General features: G+C 34.3%; 1 protein-coding gene across 5 annotated transcripts in view; it reads left to right on the top strand.

Annotated features, from left to right (window-relative positions):
- The window catches only part of AQP (aquaporin), a 64,563-nt gene that overhangs the window by 33,970 nt on the left and 12,589 nt on the right, over nucleotides 1-18,004 (top strand). For 2 of the 5 annotated variants that reach the window (XM_081736907.1, XM_081736905.1), the window contains exon 2: nucleotides 13,544-13,751. In XM_081736907.1, coding sequence (XP_081593033.1) covers nucleotides 13,568-13,751 — 184 coding nt within the window. In that variant the 5' untranslated portion in view covers nucleotides 13,544-13,567. Of the gene's footprint in view, nucleotides 1-2,351; nucleotides 2,610-7,084; nucleotides 7,639-13,543; nucleotides 13,752-18,004 lie in introns of those variants that run through there. The other 3 variants (XM_081736908.1, XM_081736906.1, XM_081736909.1) reach the window with 3 other exon arrangements.

Below are 18,004 nucleotides of genomic sequence, written 5' to 3'. Positions count from 1 at the left end.
AATCATAAGGAATCCATGCGCTTAACTTTTGAATCTTTCCCATCCCGAGTGAAGGTGATGTTCTATGGTCCTGGGGGAGCATTCCATTATCTCTGCCTATTCCCTCGTCGTTTGACATGGATCGTCGTGAATAAGCTGATTTAATCACTGCTCATCGAACTGAATGGAGCGTCCGGTGCAATACATGTTTTTAAGAGCGAAATTTCTTGTCTTTGGATCGCTTAAACCAATTTTGAGCCGTCCGAAAAGACACTGCTTTTCCACATGCACTTGCACAAATCTCTCGAGCAGTTTCTGTGGTTTTGGCACCTCGATTAAACGCAAAAAGCAGAAGTTGTCGAAAATGCTTTTCTTGTCGATTTGGCACTCCATTTTAGTGACCTGAAAAGAAAAAAGTATATCAGCATAAAAAAAGAGACTAAAAGTCAAGATACAGGATTTATGCAAGTTGTCAAAAACAAATACCTCGATGATCATTTGGTACCTTATATAGTCTTCCACAAATCTAATATAAAAGAAATAGAAAGGAAACATATTATAACAATAAGTCGTAAATTATTCCTTGCTGATATTTTCGAGAATTGACACTTTATCTTCTTTATCTAGAAACCTATTTAAAATCAAACTTCGTTCAGAGGCGAGAGCTAACAATTTTATAGGTCATAATATACTTCAGCATGATTCGGAAGGTTTTATCATTTATTATATAGCATGGAGTAGTCAAAGGCATCGATACAGATATTACTATCGATTACATTCTAAACGATATCAAATACGATGTGCGAGTCACATCAGCAAGAATAATATTTAGAAAAGATCTAAATTCGGAACTAAAACTAACAAAAACATTCATCCTTAGCTTCGACTGGCAGTCATTACCCAATGATATTAAAATCTATTATTCCAGTCAAAATGTATATCCCAGCCACTATACAATGGGGTCAATCCATCTGAAGTGATCCAAAAATGGTGAAAGTGGTTGCTTGATCATCTCCGAAAATTATAAAAATTTGAGTATGATGAACCTTGTGTATGAGAAGGTCAATAACACTATGCACGTTGTCGTATGCAGAAGTGTTCCTGAATGGCTTCCATCTTTATTGTCAGTGGAGTGCCAATTTGTACATTTGCAAGCGTGTTCGTAAACTACAATTGCTCAGGACGTACGAATCAGACGAACACCAAACAAAAACAAATGTTTAGAGGAGAGACTGAGGTACACGGAGAATATATATTCTTTCTTCTATATAAGTATGCAGGGTTGCAAACCAATACATGAAATCACACACAAGGTTCGTCAAACTTAAATTTTTATAATTTTCGGAGATGGTCGAGCAACCTGCAAATATGGTCATATGCTTCGGAACTGTAGACTTTAAAAAGATATTATATAGACATTGTGGCAATGTGCATTCTTATAAAAGCTGTCCCAACACTACCAAATGTATTAATTGTAGATTAGAACACCAAGCTGATTTCAAAGATTGTCCAGAACGAGCTAATGGCAATGAAGAAAATAATGGAGTTAATGGCAATTAACAGGCTTTCACTTAATGAAGCCCATAAAATAATCTCTCATAGAAATAACCCCCTCCAATCAATGGAATAGAATAGAATATTTTTATTGTCGTTAACTAGGCAATAGATAACGTCAATTGAAAGTTACATATGTGGTTTACATGGATGTGAAAGAAAACTAGAGTGAGTCTGGGTCGATTTCACTAGAGGACTCATTTCGTTAACATATTAACGGATAATAACAACTTTAATGGTGGCTATTTAGGTATATGCCATACATGTCACACATTAATAAGCTCTATTTTCTGCAATAGAGTGATTATCACAACTGAGTTCGTTAATAGAGTCAATCCGTTAACATATTAACGGATAACGGCGATTTTAACGGTGGCAATCTGTAGCCCATATCCAATACATGTAAGTGATTTTTAAGATGCTGTTTCTTGCGACAGATAATTACAGTAATTGGCTCGACGAAGTTCGTTATTGGAATCAATCCGTTAAAATGTTAACGGATAAGGGATACTTTAACGGTGGTTATCCATAGCCCATTAATGGGCAAGAGCAGTTTTAATGGTCGCTATCAATATGACATACATGTATTTCGCGTTTTTCACTGCTGTTTTTACCAGAGATTATTATTATTATTATTATTATTATTATTATTATTATTATTATTATTATTATTATTATTATTATTATTATTATTATTATTATTATTATTATTATTATGGGACTTGAAATATTTCTATGCAAATATTTTATAACAAAAAAGAGATATTTTAGCTTCATAGCAGATGTGTTGTATTTTTAGTGGCTAATGACCCAGGGAAGAAAGAACGACACGTTCCAACCGTTAGATGGAATGTCATGATAAAGAGTTATAGCTGGAAAAGTTTGGATAGTGAAAACTTAGTGTCTTGTGATATATTGTCTTTGTAATCATTCTGTAGTTCTGTGTGAGTGTTGTATTAGTATCGTAATTTGTTATAATGTAGTGTAGTGAAGTTAATGGAAATATTTCTAGTGAATTCTAGTGAGAATAACGAAATCTATAGTCTACTTTCTCCGTTTTCATAAGTATATGAAAGGTACGCATTTCACCCTGTAACCTTTTGCCTTTGGCTCTAGGAAATCACTATGAGTAGTACTATAATGATGAATTTGTAACTTACTTACTTGCAATATACATGTGATAATAATAACAGACGTGTAACGAGTTATGTAAATTGAGTATTTAATATAGGGCCACCATTTTAGCAGTTGTTAGGAAATATCTCTTGATAAATGCTAAAAACAAAATTCTACTTAAAATAAAAATAAGTATTTACTATTCTTTCGCAACTGCAAATCTGCATCTGCAACCCTATCAACTCTTAATTCAGAAGATATGTTCTACGTCTTTGTACACTTGAGAACCCTATTGCTGTTACTAGTTTTTTTAAAAATTAATTTCTCATAATTGAAAATACACTGAAAAGTTCTCATGAAATAATTTCTAAAATGAAAGGAAATTATCTAGTTAAACATGGAAATAAAATTGAGTAAATTAGGCTAATCTTTATTCACAGCAATATAGACCCTATATACACGTATATGGGCATTTTTAAAGAAAACGAAAAAAATTGCAATGAACTATGACAATTGATCTAGATTAATTTACGATTTTGTTAATAGTTGTCGCTGTAATTGATTTTCAATAATTATGTAATTCTCAAATTTTAAATAAAATAAATTTCACATCTATCTATCTATATATATAAAAGAGAACGTACAAAATCCTTTGTCCGCTCATCACGCTAATACGGCTGAACCAATTTCTTTCATTTTTGGGGGGTTATTAGGATTTGGACCCTAGATGGTTTTTATCATATCACTTTAATTTTCAATTACCAGTGTCTTGAGATAATTGACCATTCAGGTGTCCACAAATCCTTTGTTAGTTCATCATAGGTAAAAATAAACGTATTTATATGCAACCCGCATGACCGTGTCACTCGGCGGGTTAACATAAATGACAGGCGATATACAGCGGAAAATAGCTTGAATCTTCTGTTTAAAATTTTTTAATTGATTTGCTTATTTTTACAGACACTTTTACAATATGCCAGCACCGGGATGACCGCAGCGAAGCGGGGCGGGTTAACATAAATGACAGGCGATATATCACTTGAAAGCGAAAAAGTAAAAATTATCTAAGTAACAAAGTTTATTGCGTTCCGGGGTGACCGCAGCGAAGCGGGGTGAACGCTGCTAGTTTTCATATAAGAATGTGCTTAGGTGTTTACATGCATATTTTATGAAATATTAAATTGTTATTTTAATATTTCAATGTCAATATATATACCAAATCAAAAATAGAGTAATAGCGCACACTTTCTACACATAATATGCATCATTATTTTATTATTAGCCGTACTTAAATAGACATTTCTTGTAGTATTTATATTCTATAATTCACTTTTCACATATATTATCAAACCACAATCTAACCTTCTCTTCTGGGCCATTAAGCATGTATCTGTACCAGAATCAAAATAGGAAAGTAATCAAAACTAAATATTTGTGAATTAGTTTTGTAAACACCAGTAAAGAATAATTCCAAATAAGATAAAAAGTATCCATTAAACTGGATTTGTTCCTTTGATATTCATCTACTATAAATATATATGCAATGCAATAATAAGTAAGTATTATTATAAAGAAATAAAACTGGTTCCAAAATTATTAATAATTTAGATATGTAGTAAAATATTGTGCAATGCTCGGAAATACAGCCATTGTACTCTGTGGAAGGAGGAACTAAAATAAAACCAGCCACATATAATGTTAATTGCTTTTTACATGCTCTTAAAATTCTATACCTGCCTAGTGCAAGTAATTTGAACTGCACTATTAAAACCTCCAAAATGTTATATCTAGTTTCATGTTAATTTCGAAGAATCCATCAACCAAAATAATTTTCTGCTTACGATACTGCCCAAGATTTACTAATCAGCAAGCAAATGAAACGAGTTATGTCTGATTTTTTTCAATTGTTTTATTTAGTGAATTTGCTTCCAATTTCATTTCAATATTTTCTTTTGGACTTCACTAATTTTGCCACAGATGTACAACATACTTCACTTCTGCTAAAAACAGCCAGGGGTGCCCACAAGGGGGGGCTATGACGCAAACTGCGTCATTGAAATATTTGGGGGGGGTTGAAAATCTATATAAATATGTTTGAGGAAGTATAAAAATTAATCGAAAACATTTTTTTTCATGGAAGAACACCTACGGATAGACAATTGAGGGGGGGTGCGTCATGGACATGAGGGGGGTGGGCACCACTGAAAACAGCGAAATTTTAACATGTATACGGGAGCAGATATTCCGTACCACTGACTCCATTTAAAAATTACCATTGATGCAAGGTATATAAAATTACCATTGATGTACTAGTCTAAACCCCAGACGTTCATAAAATCAGGGGTTCACTTAAATCGGGAATGCGGTGTAGGATCCAAACTGCGTAGGAACAAAAAATTCAGTTCAAAATTTGTTTGGATTCTACGCAGCTTTGGTCCTACGCCGTTGCCCTGAAATAACTTAAGTTTTAATAAAGGGCTCAATATATATATATATATATATATATTAGCGCATTATTATCTCTTTAATTTGTTTAACCTGTGCAGCTATCAATTAGGGTTATATTCATGGACTCCGTATGACCAAACTGCGTAGGATCCACACTGCATACGATGAGGGGCGTCACTAAGGGGGGAAAGGGGGAGTCTCCCCTCCCAAAGTTACCGACTTCTGATCGAGTTGGCATTTTCTTAGTTACCCAGTTGTTGTGAATTATCAATTCTTTTACCCAGCCCTCCTGAATAAGTCATAGTCCCCCAAGAAAAACTTCCTGGGTACACCCCTGTATGATTGTTTAATTATATTTGTCAGTTTCGTTTCTATGCAGTTTGGATCCTACGCAGTGTGGATCCTATGCAGTGTGGATTCTATGCAGTTTGGATCCTATGCACTTTTGATCCTATGCAGTTTTGACGCTACACAGTTTTGGTCCTACACAGTTTCGGTCGTATAGTTTTGATCCTACGCCGGTTTATCCCTGTATAACTTTAAAAATATTATTACTTAATATTCTGTGATTATAAAATAATTGTTTTTTATTGTTCGATCACATGACCATACCTGTTTTGGAGCCTACGCCGGTTTCAGTTTCGATCGTACGCAGTTTGGATCGTATGCAGTTTGGACCCTACGCAGTTTGGATGCTACAAAGTGTTGATCCTACGCATGTAACCCGTTAAATCACGACATGACTAACTAGTTGATGTAAACGAAAACTTGAAAATATTAAATAAATAATATTGATATTCGAAATTGGTAGCAAAATGTGTTAATATTATAAAAAAAATAACACTATAGGAAAAAATTATCCTTCAAGTCATAAGTTTTTCAATATTCTGGTACACAATATACGTATATTTATTATAGTACAATGAAAACAGGCTAACATTCAAAGTATGGTCCATCATGTTGGACTGTCTGCAGATACCTTCTGAAACTTTCTTGATTCCATGTCCATACCACTCCTTGTCATTAGAGGCCAGGGACGTACGCGGGGGAGGTCACGGGGGTCCGGACCCCCCCCCCCCCGAAATTTCGACTTCTTTAAAATTTAGCCTAATTTTAGGGGCAATTTTAGGAATTTTAATATAAAATACCTTCATATTTAGTTTGGACCCCCCCCCGAAATAAATTCCTGGGTACGCTACTGTTAGAGGCAAAGAAGTTAGTCACTGCTGCTGTTTTCACCTCCTGCTTATTGGTTAACCATTGTAATTTCAGAAAGTGGGCTATGGACCAAAACAAGTAGTAATTCGAAGGGGCAAGGTTAGAACTATGTGCTCGGTGTGGGATCAGTTTGATGTCATCGAGTTCTTTTTTTTTTTTTTTTTCCTTTTTCGAGCCGAATGTGGTTTTGCGTTATCCTCGTGCAGCAGAGCACACTTTCGGTTCACCAATGCAGTTCCACCATAGACAGAACATGACTTTTATGCTCGAAACAGCCCTGTTTGACGACCGTTTCTGGAAGCTGGATCTTGCTCATCCACCGTTTATACACTCAGATTTTGAAAAAACATCCACTTTTCGTCGAATGTGTTAATCCGTTTCAAGAAATGCACATCACGCGGATTTTGCAGATCGATACATATCCACTCTCCTTTGAGCCCGAGCTGTGATTGACTCATGTAGCACAATGACGCAGCAGATCCTGATGTTTTTCTTCAGTTCGTGAAGGTACCTGGGATATGCTGAGTTGATTTGCTAGTGGATGGATTTTCCTCAATCACGTGCCACATAACCTCAGAACCAGTTAACCCGGGACAGCCGACCCTTGGCTAATCTTCGACATGTTTACAACCTGCACGAAATTTCTGGAACCAACGAGTTGCTATACTGTAGTTCACTTTTAATGTATCAGACATTGTTGAGCACTCATCATCATTGCCACTAAAAACAAACTGTTAAATGGTCTGCTTGCCCCACTACGTCTTGGTCCAGATTGACCTTGCACTTTCGGATCAATCCGGACCGAGGCTGGCATAATTTTATATTCATATTAATATAAAATTATAAGCGTAAATAAATATAAGCAACCGCTAGCCTTGTACTGAATTTATATGAAAGTTAAGGGCAAGATTCTTGCGGAAATTATCGAGTGATGCTATTTGATACTTTATTTCTTCTGCACCAGAAAAAATAACTCACTTGGCAATGAGTTCTGCATCTTAATATAAAAACATGGAATGGAGCAGTAAAATGCAAGATTTCATAATGCTTGGAGTTTCATTCAGCCGTCTTTTATCATCATCGATCATTTTCGTCAATATTTACATGGAAGTTTCTATGATGTAATATGAGTGACACTAATGGTATAGATAGCCAGAACCTAGGTCTGCATATAAAGACATAACATCTTAATTGATGTTATGAAAAATATTATTTATTTTCCTGTGATATAAAGGTAAAACAATGGAACTATTAATGCCAAGTATCCACTGAGGTGTTTAGTGAAGCTTTTTATAACAATTCAAGATATCAAGATGGCGTCTGGTTTGTTAAGTATTGGAGCGTTATGCTCTTTAATTATTTCAATTTTAATTTCGAAAACAATTTTACTTTTAGACATATTTTAGTTTATTACAATCTTTACATTATATACATAATTTTTATATGTTCGGCGCCTCTACCCCCGTTTGTTTTACAAAATAGTGTAAAACAAATATACCTAGAACAGGTCAATTCGTCCATGTTGGAATGGACCATCTTTACATATATAATTTTATCAAACCAGTTAAAACGAAACTAGTGGAGCAGTCAACTGGGCCTTACGGTTGTGACTTTCTTTATAAAATCACCCGTAAGGAGATAAGTGCAGATTTTTTATAACAATTCAACAGCTTAAACATTCACTTTAATACAGGCAATCTCGGACCCATGTTAGTGCCAGTTTGGTTGCAATATGTGCTGTAACTATTTAAATAATTTCAACAATTTAATATAATTAATTTTGATACAATTAAATTTTAATACAGGCTGCTTGGACTTATGTCTGCAGTCATATAGATACACCCCAGGGTATAGCAAACGAAATAAAGATATTTAGTAAATGGTAGGAGTTTCTGCACATGAATGTGTTTTTTATTCATAAAGTATTGATTCAACAAATATAGCCCTATATTTTCGCTTTTTGCGTTTAAAGGTTATATTTACGACAATGTTTAGCAGAAGGGGCCCAGCTATTTTTTCTTTTAAAAAATGGTACAATTTTCGGTAGTTTCTGCTCACATTAGGTGAGTTTAGCTTAGTTAGGTTAGTTTATGTTAGATTATGTTAGTGCAGGGTCCAGCATAATTTTCGAAAAAAATGGTAGAGTTTCGTTTATTTCTATTAGTATTAGGTTAGTTTGAGTAGTTTAGGTTAGGTTAGATTTGGTTAGGTTATGTTAGGTCTTAAATACGTGCATCTTCCATTCCTTCTGTAAATTTTGTATTTTTTTTACGTACTTCTGGATCCTTTCTACTAAACATTTACCATTATTTGTACTATGGTGAAAATTTTACGAGTTTTTGATAATGATGCCAGAATGAAATTACGATTCACCAAATAGTATTTTAGTAATTTTAAAGAAATGAACTATCCACAATGAAAGCAAGACATGTATTTGTAAGAATTGTGTGTGAAATGTTGAATACTTACAGTCAGATTTAGACTCTTGGATATTGGGTATAAGGAAGTTATGTTTAGTAATTTAACTATTGGAGCATATTCTACTTTTTAGAGCAAAATTTACATAAAAATTAAAGGATGCCCATGTGGGGTTTCCCGGTTGCATGGAGTAACAGAACTAATGATTAATATTTTTAATCTATTCTTATTCAGTTGGATAACTCCCTGAAAACATCTTTACAAACAATAATAAATCAAGTTTTAAATGAAAGTCAATGGGCTCAGGCAAGTTTACCAATACGATTCGGTGGTTTAAATATTCGAAGAGCATCCGATTTGAGCCTTCCTGCGTTTCTGTCTTCTTGCTGTGGGGTGTTGTCACTAGTCTCCAACATTTTGAAAATTTCAGTTGACGAAGTGAAAATCCCTCATCTGTCAGAAGCATTGGAATTATGGAAAGGCATCTATAACAATACCATTCCGGAGGTCAAGGAATCACAAAGAAAATGGGATGAAATCCTACTAAACGAGATAGCTGGGAAGGAGGTAATTTCACAAAATAGTTTTGACGTTGCTCGCCTAAAAGCACTTCAGAAAAAAGAGTCTGGCGCCTGGTTAGAAGCTACACCTTCAAAAAACATCGGAACTTTTTTAGACGACAATATTTTCAAAATATGTGTAGCATTACGCTTGGGACTAAATGTTTGCCACCCATTTACATGTGCGTGTCAAGATCGAGTGGACGAGAAAGGTTTACATGCTTTGAGCTGCATTAGAAGTGGTGGTAGAATTACACGACACACGGAATTAAACCAAATAATCAAACGAGCACTCGCCAGCATCGATGTTCCTAGCATCATTGAGCCACAAGGATTGTATCGAAATGATGGTAAAAGACCGGACGGAGTAACTTTAATCCCTTGGAAAATGGGCCAGAGTCTTGTATGGGATGTAACATGTGTTGATACTTTCGCTCCTTCATACATAACACTAACATGTGAGGAAGCAGGAAATGCAGCAGAAGCAGCGGTTAAACGTAAACATACAAAGTACTCCAGACTGAAAGAAGACCATCTTTTTGTTGCCTTTGCTACAGAAACGATGGGAGTTTTTAGCAAAGAAGCCAGTGAATTTTTGAATGAGTTAGGAACAACTTTAATTAAGAAGTCAGGCGACCCAAGAAGCAAACACTATTTAATACAACGAATAAGCCTAGCAATACAGAGAGGAAATGCAGTCAGCATTTTAAAATCCTTCCCATCAGCACAAGAGCTGGATGAAATTTTTTACTTAAAATAAGCAGTATAAACATGGTGATGGACAGCGATTTGCTTTCTAAGTTTATTTAGTAAATCCGTTCTATTTCCCTTTATATTTCTTCGCTGGGATGATATTCTTATTTCAATTTTTTATAACTAATTCCGAAAAGATTTGCCTAGACGGACTTCTTTCTTTTTTAAAAAAAATTATAGTGCTAAACTGTGGTCTCCAGTTCCTGTTCTGTGTTCTGGTAACATTGAATGTGTTTGTCATTGTCGAAAATGGAGTGCTAGGTGTAGAAGTGTGTGATGAAATGGGTTTTTTTACGTTTAAAAATAAATTATTTACTTTAGTAAAAAAAAAAAAAATAAAAAAAATAAAAAAAATCTATTCTTATTATGTTTAATACAACAAGTAAAATCAATTCAATTAATGAAAGCTCAACTTTTTCGTTTCGTAACTTTCGTCATTGAGTGAATGAGAATGCCAATTCGTGTTTGACTTATTTGTTTGCATACTGATTCGTTTTTGAAGAAAGGAAAAAAAAAAACTGTTTCGAGCGTGAAGAGATATCTAGAGAAGACGCATCGCTCATTAAGCAGCAGAGGTTAAAAGGAATGTTCCGATATACAGATCAACAAAACATGCACTTCACAGATTTCAGAGAACTTTCACAGATAGTACTGTACTTATCCTTTTTCTTCAGAGAAGATATTGCTCCATGGAAATATTCGAAACTACTGTAATGCAGTGGCGTCGGTGGATTGTAGTTTCGGGTGTTGCAGTATGAACGATAAGAGACAGAAGATATAAAGTGGACTCATAGACTAATCAGCATACCTTTAGATACAAATGCTATGTGACATGTATTATACATACACATGACATTATACATACAAATGCTATGTGACATGCATTATAGATACAAATGAATGTTATATTAAATAAAATTCTGTTTTTAAAACATTAAAAAAATGCAGAACATTTTATCCGATTAATCACCTTAATTAATTAGTAAGTTCATTCTCCTCTCTTTGATTGGAGCAAATCTGTCTAATACATGCTGGTTGAACTCTGGTATTCTTATTGTCAGGTCTTTTTCTATGGAAAGCATAACCAATGGTGATAACCTTTCTTGGGATATTCAATTCCTTGAAAGTGTCAATTCTTTCTCATGTGGGAAAAAACTTTTCGTCTTTCACTGACGCCTTAGGTACAGTTAATATTAATTTCAGAAGCTTTGTAGATTCACTAAATATTTTTTCTAGATTAATGTGAACGATTCATTCTAGCAAACTTAGTCCCTGACAGTGATCCGAATTCCTCTTCAGCGTTGACTGAAGAGAGTTCGTAGCAGAGATTAGTGTTATAAAAAATGTACATTGAACACACTTTATTCACAGTTTATTCAGGAAAATTTAAAATAATTGAGAAAATGTATCTAGTGCAAACAACATTACTGCCATAAGATATCCTGTAAATTTAAACTGGATTTTTTTCCCGAACACCCTTCTGAATTGCCCTTTGCTTGTTTTGTCTAAACCTTAATTCCAAGTTTTCCCTCAGTTGAAAGCTGGTCAATGTTTTTTGTAAGTTATTTACAGAAGTCATGGTATACAATTCATTCAGAATTTGTAGGTTATTTACAGAATTAAAGCACACACAATAAAATTAAATCTAATAATTAAAAACCAAAACAGCTGATACAAAAGAGGTACTGGTATATGAATTCCGAATGTCACATATTCATACATCAACACACACACATGTGCGTAAAAGAAAAAAACTACATTCCAAATCATCCGGCTTGGTTGTTACGCAATGCACGATGAACACAATATACTTCCACACGAGGCAAAACAATGCTTATCAATATCATGTTCTGGAAAGGAAACCTCGAAACCCGCCAGATGTAGGATCAGAATGTAACAGAAGCCAAAAATCAAAGAGCACCAAAACAAACAGCATTGCTAGTTCTACGCCCAGAAATGTTAGCTGGGAGGGGTCCAAAGTATTTGAGGGAGGTCCAATACGTCTACGTAATATGGAACCTGTCTTATACTGCACCCGAAAACACACTAAGTAATTCTTAATTACTGTCACCTATATTTTTAGAAAAAATGATAGAACGATTATTTTTAAGAAAAGAAAGAGTACATGATGAGGCGTAAAATAAAATATTTAGCCTACATCAATCATTGCTTTGTTAAACAAGTATAGTTCGTTAGAAAAGCTTACAAATGTTAGTCAAGTTTCGAAATTTTTCGGAGGTCCGGACCCGATGGACCCCCTCTTGGTTACGCCCCTGAGCATAGCTAACTAATCCCAAATTCAATGTGGCGTTCCCCATCATACAGTTTTATGTGGAAATTATGAAGAGTATAAAATATACTTATTTTATAAAAGAAATATGTATATACTAAAATACTATCCACAGAGGGGGGAGGACGATTCTACATACTGACTTATTAATATTTGACTCACAAATTACTGTAGAAGAAGCCTTCATTATCAATATACGCTAAGAATTAACTTGTAAATGCGGGTCTACTTTCATTTGTTTTCTTCTCTACTAGATATTTTCTTTCTTATTTTGTAATTCTGCGATCACTTTTTTTAATCGTCATTATATTGATTTGCTTCAGTATGGTCCCGTAATTTAAAAATATGAATGCATAAAAACAAATTTCATTTGTTAATTGCTAGTGAAAGAAAATTCAGAAATTTTACTTAGCACGAAAAACATTCTCGTTCACTGGAAACCGTGCTGTGTTGCAGAAGCACTGCAACGACCAGACCCTTTAACTTCTGAGATAGGGGAAAGGAGACTTAACATTTGCTCCAATTGCCGCGCTGAAGGAATCTGGTCATTGTATGCTCGCTGCAACACAATATAAATTAGAGACTCTGTGACAGATTATTTTTCGCTTTTTAAAACGGATTAACGGAACGGACAGTTACAGAAGTAAAAAATATAAGTGTATATATGCGAGTATTAAAAAAGTATTTTTTCTGTTCTTTACTACTATTGATAATAATATTTTTTCTTGAAATACTTTGGTCGTTGTGCAACGCTGCAACACTAACATTAGCCGCCACTGCTGTAATGTAAACAAAAACGAACAGAGCTACTTTTGTACTTCATTCGGGTGCGACTGTTAGACAAGAGTAAAATATTGTGTGATTGGTGGGTGACCCTTTCAAAAGACGTTTACACAGTAGTTGAGTGGCTGGCCGCGATTCGCTCAATCATTGCTCGAGCTGTGAAAACACAAAATACAACTATATTCGTTAGCACCTTAGCTAAAGTCTCCTTATTTACTTTGACAGCGAATATGGATAATTTTACTCGAGACGTAACAACTTATTTTCAAAACTAACCACTGCCTTACAATGATGGATATTCTCTTCCCTTTGTTAAGTCGATAAGCTATACTTTTGTAGAACAGTTAATATAGCTGATACTAGACTAAATTCTTCTCGATGATATTTCTGAAGTATTTATATATGTATATATATTATTTTTCAGAACCAGTGCTAGAGGCGGGATAGCATGTTTTGGCCCGTGCCGCCTTTGGCAGTGTCTATATCCTATATTCTGTTGACGTCACTACTTGCCTATGCCTCCAGAAAAGTCGCCAATATCATCTCCACACCAGGCTCTCTGCCACATATACTCATCTCAGAAGCGATAGCGTCAGCCGAACTCTGTGGATGTTGTTTCGAACTCATTATAAGTAAGCAACTTTAAGAAAAATCACTTCTATCTTATCCAATTTGTTCCGTATTTGTTTATGTCATTCTTATGCTCGCATTTATTTGTTTAGCATTCTGTAGTATATTTTGCAAGAGTTTTGTTGAACATGTACATGAAATCCTCTTAAGCATCCACATATAATATGGGTATATTTATACATTGATATTACTTTTTCTTTTCAAAACTTTTACATACGTAACGTACTGTTTTAACATAAACTGAGGTATATTTTTAAGAATTCATTTGCACTGTAGGAACAAACTGATACAAAATGTTTTTCCCAATAGGACAGTTCTGATTAAAATAGTATAAAAGAATATCTTTTATACTTTCTCTAAAAATATTATAGTATTATGTATTAGTATTATAAAATTTATCGCATTTCATAGATGTTTATATTTATATGTCAAGTGCCATTTTTACTGCTTTTTTGCTAACTAATTCAATTATTTCTATCTAAAAGTTCGGCAGTGGCAATAAAGAATTACACGATTCACGTAGTTTTGCTTCTGCTTATGATTTTTTTAAAAATATATACTTTATTTATTTTTAAGATTTTAGTAAGGTGTCCCAAAACTATGAAACAATATCATTTGTGATTAGAATTGGTGCAGCAATTTTGTTGTGCTTAATTTACTATTACTTTTATTGCTTAATAAACTTTGTAATCTACTAAATGTTTTATATATTGATTAATTTTATTTTTTTATTGTATGTTCCGTAGCTATAATGTTCCTTGATATGCTAAAGTTTATGGGTCTTGTTTTGCCAAGATTTAATTTTATTACGCATATGGTCACTTAGTGATTGAAATTTTGTATGAAATGATTTTTAAGTTTTCCTGATATTTTAATTTGTATCAATCAGCGAACAGTATAAAAAATAAAGATCATCAGCGAACAGTATTATGACTTATCGAGACAGAAGCCTTAGGAAAAAGTCAAAATAAATCTCTTTCCTCTATATAAACATGTAGTAGCAATTTAAAACAGCGACATCTAAATCCACATTGATACATAAAGAGAACATTATGGTTGCTTAGAAAGCCATTCCTTGTATTTAATATCACATTTTAAAGAATTCTCTAGCATATTGGTGAGATCGAAAGCAGGTGGGTAAAGAACAGTTTTTCTTTCACTTATGATAGATACGAAAAGTAAAAGTTTTCATAAAAACCAATATAACGTATGAAAATGAAGTTCAAGCATTGAACGTTACATCTCTGTAAGATGCATATAAAAAAAATGTAGTAATTCACATAAAGAACTCCGTAAACAAAGCATGCTTGTTGATATTCAGCCAGTTAAGACTTTTTTTTTTTCGAACTTGCAACAATAATTTGAGTATGAAGAGCTTCATGAACCACACTACATGAATGCTTCTTGGATAAGCTTATTAACTATAATCTTCACGAAAATAAGAAGTGAAGTGCCTCACACTGAAATTGTTGTTAAAAGATCGAAAAAAAAAATGTATAAACTGGAAAAATATCAACTATAATTTGTTTGCGGGGTTCTTTACGAGACTTGCTACAATACAAGATACTATGTACGTACATCTTACATAGATCTAACGTTTATGCCTGACCTTCGTATTGTAAAGTTCTGTCTTTTTAGAGTAGAGCTAGAACAGGGTGTTTACAAGTTTTGAGAATCCAAATTTCTTGACCTTTTTTTTTTTTTTTTTTTTTTTTTTTTACTCTTCTTGACGATTTTATAAATTTTCTTGACCAAGTACTACAGTATTTTAGGATATTCTTTTTTAATCCTCTACCAATTTTCGGTTAAGATGAAAGCTAAAGGTATTTTATAGTTTTGATCCTTAGCCACTTGTAATTAATACATATCTAAATTACCTAATTTTATCATCTCAGTGTTACCTCTTAAAGTACACTTTAACTTTCATCCTGGATTGAGTATAGCTTTATTTATTGTTGTCATGATAATTCTTTCTCTGTGAATATACTATTACTAAATGACAGAGATTACAGTGATTTATAACATTCTAATTTGTACAAATAGCCACTACCGTGACAAAAAAAAAAAAAAAAAAAAAATCCAGTCACCACAACACATATGTTAACCTGCACATTTCTACTTGCATAAAACATTTATCTTCACTCATCTCATAAATAGCTTTTTATGTACTGAAAAGTACACGTTACTAAGCAAAAATGTAAGCAGTAAGAAATACTTCTTAACAGAACATCTATGTTAGACTAAACACATTTACATACTCATTTTCTTTTTTAGATTTGTAATTTCTCTGTCCAAAGAATCAATGTCATGTGTTTGCTGCATAAGTCTCTTCTTCTTTATCCACAACGAACTTAATTCTCGTGCAGCCTTTCTCTTATTGTTAGCCACTTCCTTCTTTTTGCTCTTCTTATTCTTTATAGCTTCCTGTCTTCTAGATGATTAATTTCTTACTGGCTAGATCATTGCTTTAGATATCTCAATGTTAGAAATCATTCGTGAAGCTCTAACTGCTCGTTTAGCAACAAGCGACTCTTCTGTCAAGTTTTCTATCGAACACTCTTTATTAACTGAAAAACCTCTTTCCATAGCAGCATTGCTATGAAACAAGGTCAGAATTGGTGAAAAAACTTAGTTGTCAAGACACTATTTACACCTATGAAATTTGGAGAACGTTAGAAAGAAACACATCCAGTTTATCTATCTTCCAATCAAACGATTCACTGCTTCCTTAAAACACGGGAAATCGTAAACTTGAAGGTAGTCTCATTTCACACAATCGGTTATCGATGGAGATAAATGCTTCTTAGACTCAAACTATTCAAAGGGCAAGGGTTACACGAGATACTCGTAATGAGCAATTCGCTATTGCACCTGGTAAAAGACAAGAGCCCCTTTAACAATTCTGCAGGCCAATGGATACTTTCTAACCAATTTCTTGAAAACAGTGGTCAATTTGCGAATGAATCTGGTTGCAATACTGTACAGCAGACTGTAGTTCCCTGTACATGGATGGCAGAAGTGAATTATTACACTGAAATGTGGCAAGAAAAGGCTCCAAGTGAAGTGGAACTGACTGAAGAAACTCAAGCTTTGCAACAAGAAGTTGATCCCGCAGAAATTCTTGTACTCTTTAAAGGGATATAAAACACAAATTCTTGACCTACTGTGCCATTTCTTGACATTCTTGACCTAGTGTTCGATTTCTTGACTTTTCCTTGACTTTCTTGACCTGTAGACATCCTGTAAAAGCAGTACACGGGAATTTTGGTGCATCTCTAATCATCTTTTATTATAAAAATTCTTCTCATAAACAATAGTAATAATAATTACAGTTCAACTAGAAGCTTCTCTTGAATATTTGGTAGTTTACCGATGAGATTGTAGGAGCCCAGAGACTATGCGTCTTAGAGTGACAGGATCCAAGGCACTTTGTGGCCAAGGAGTGTATATAGGTACCTCTCTGAGACCAGGCGTCCTAGAGACTGGTGAGGTGTTTTGCAGAGCCCAGGAACGTCCTAGCAAAAGGAACTCGCAGATTCCTAGAGTGTGGTAAGGATAAAGGAGCTCTGAGACCAGGTGTCCTAGAGTCTAGTGAGGTGTTTTGCAGAGCCCAGGCGTGTCCTAGCAAAAGGAACCTTCAGACTCCTAGAGTGTGGTAAGGATAAAGGAGCTCTGAAACCAGGCGTCCTAGAGACTGGTGAGGTGTTTTGCAGAGCCCAGACGCGTCCTAGCAAAAGGAACTCTTGGAGACCAAGCGTCATAGAGAGTGGAAATGATGATCAGTTGATGGAGATTGATGCCTTTTGTGATGCGTTGGCTCCTTTTATCCAGAAATGTTGCTGACTTCATTCGTCTTCGTTACTTGACAATCGTTGACGATGTCCTCTTCGTAATTGTCGTATGAAGTTTGTTTACAGCCAGTAGACATCTAGTAGTACTTGTAGTTGGGAGCACATGTAGAACCTTGCAATATTGATACGATATAATGGCATTTATGAACACTTTTATTTTTTATGATTATCATAGGCGGAAAAAGACCAATCTTTACCAACTCCTTTTGTCTCTGTAGTTATCAGAACTTGATTTTTCTCCCATCTTGTGTATAGCAATTACTTTTGAGTTGCACCAGGGCCTAAAGTTGAATGGGGTTCACCAGGTTATGGCATATGATAATGATGTAAATTTAATAGAGAATGATGGGAAAACAATAGAAAGAAATGCAGAGGTCTTATTAAACGCTTGCAGGGACATGGGT

The sequence above is a fragment of the Thermobia domestica genome, chromosome 13 (assembly GCF_964235325.1).
Source record: "Thermobia domestica chromosome 13, izTheDome1.hap1.1, whole genome shotgun sequence".
Taxonomy (NCBI): Eukaryota; Metazoa; Arthropoda; class Insecta; order Zygentoma; family Lepismatidae; genus Thermobia; species Thermobia domestica.
This window is presented reverse-complemented; position numbering and strand designations above follow the sequence as displayed.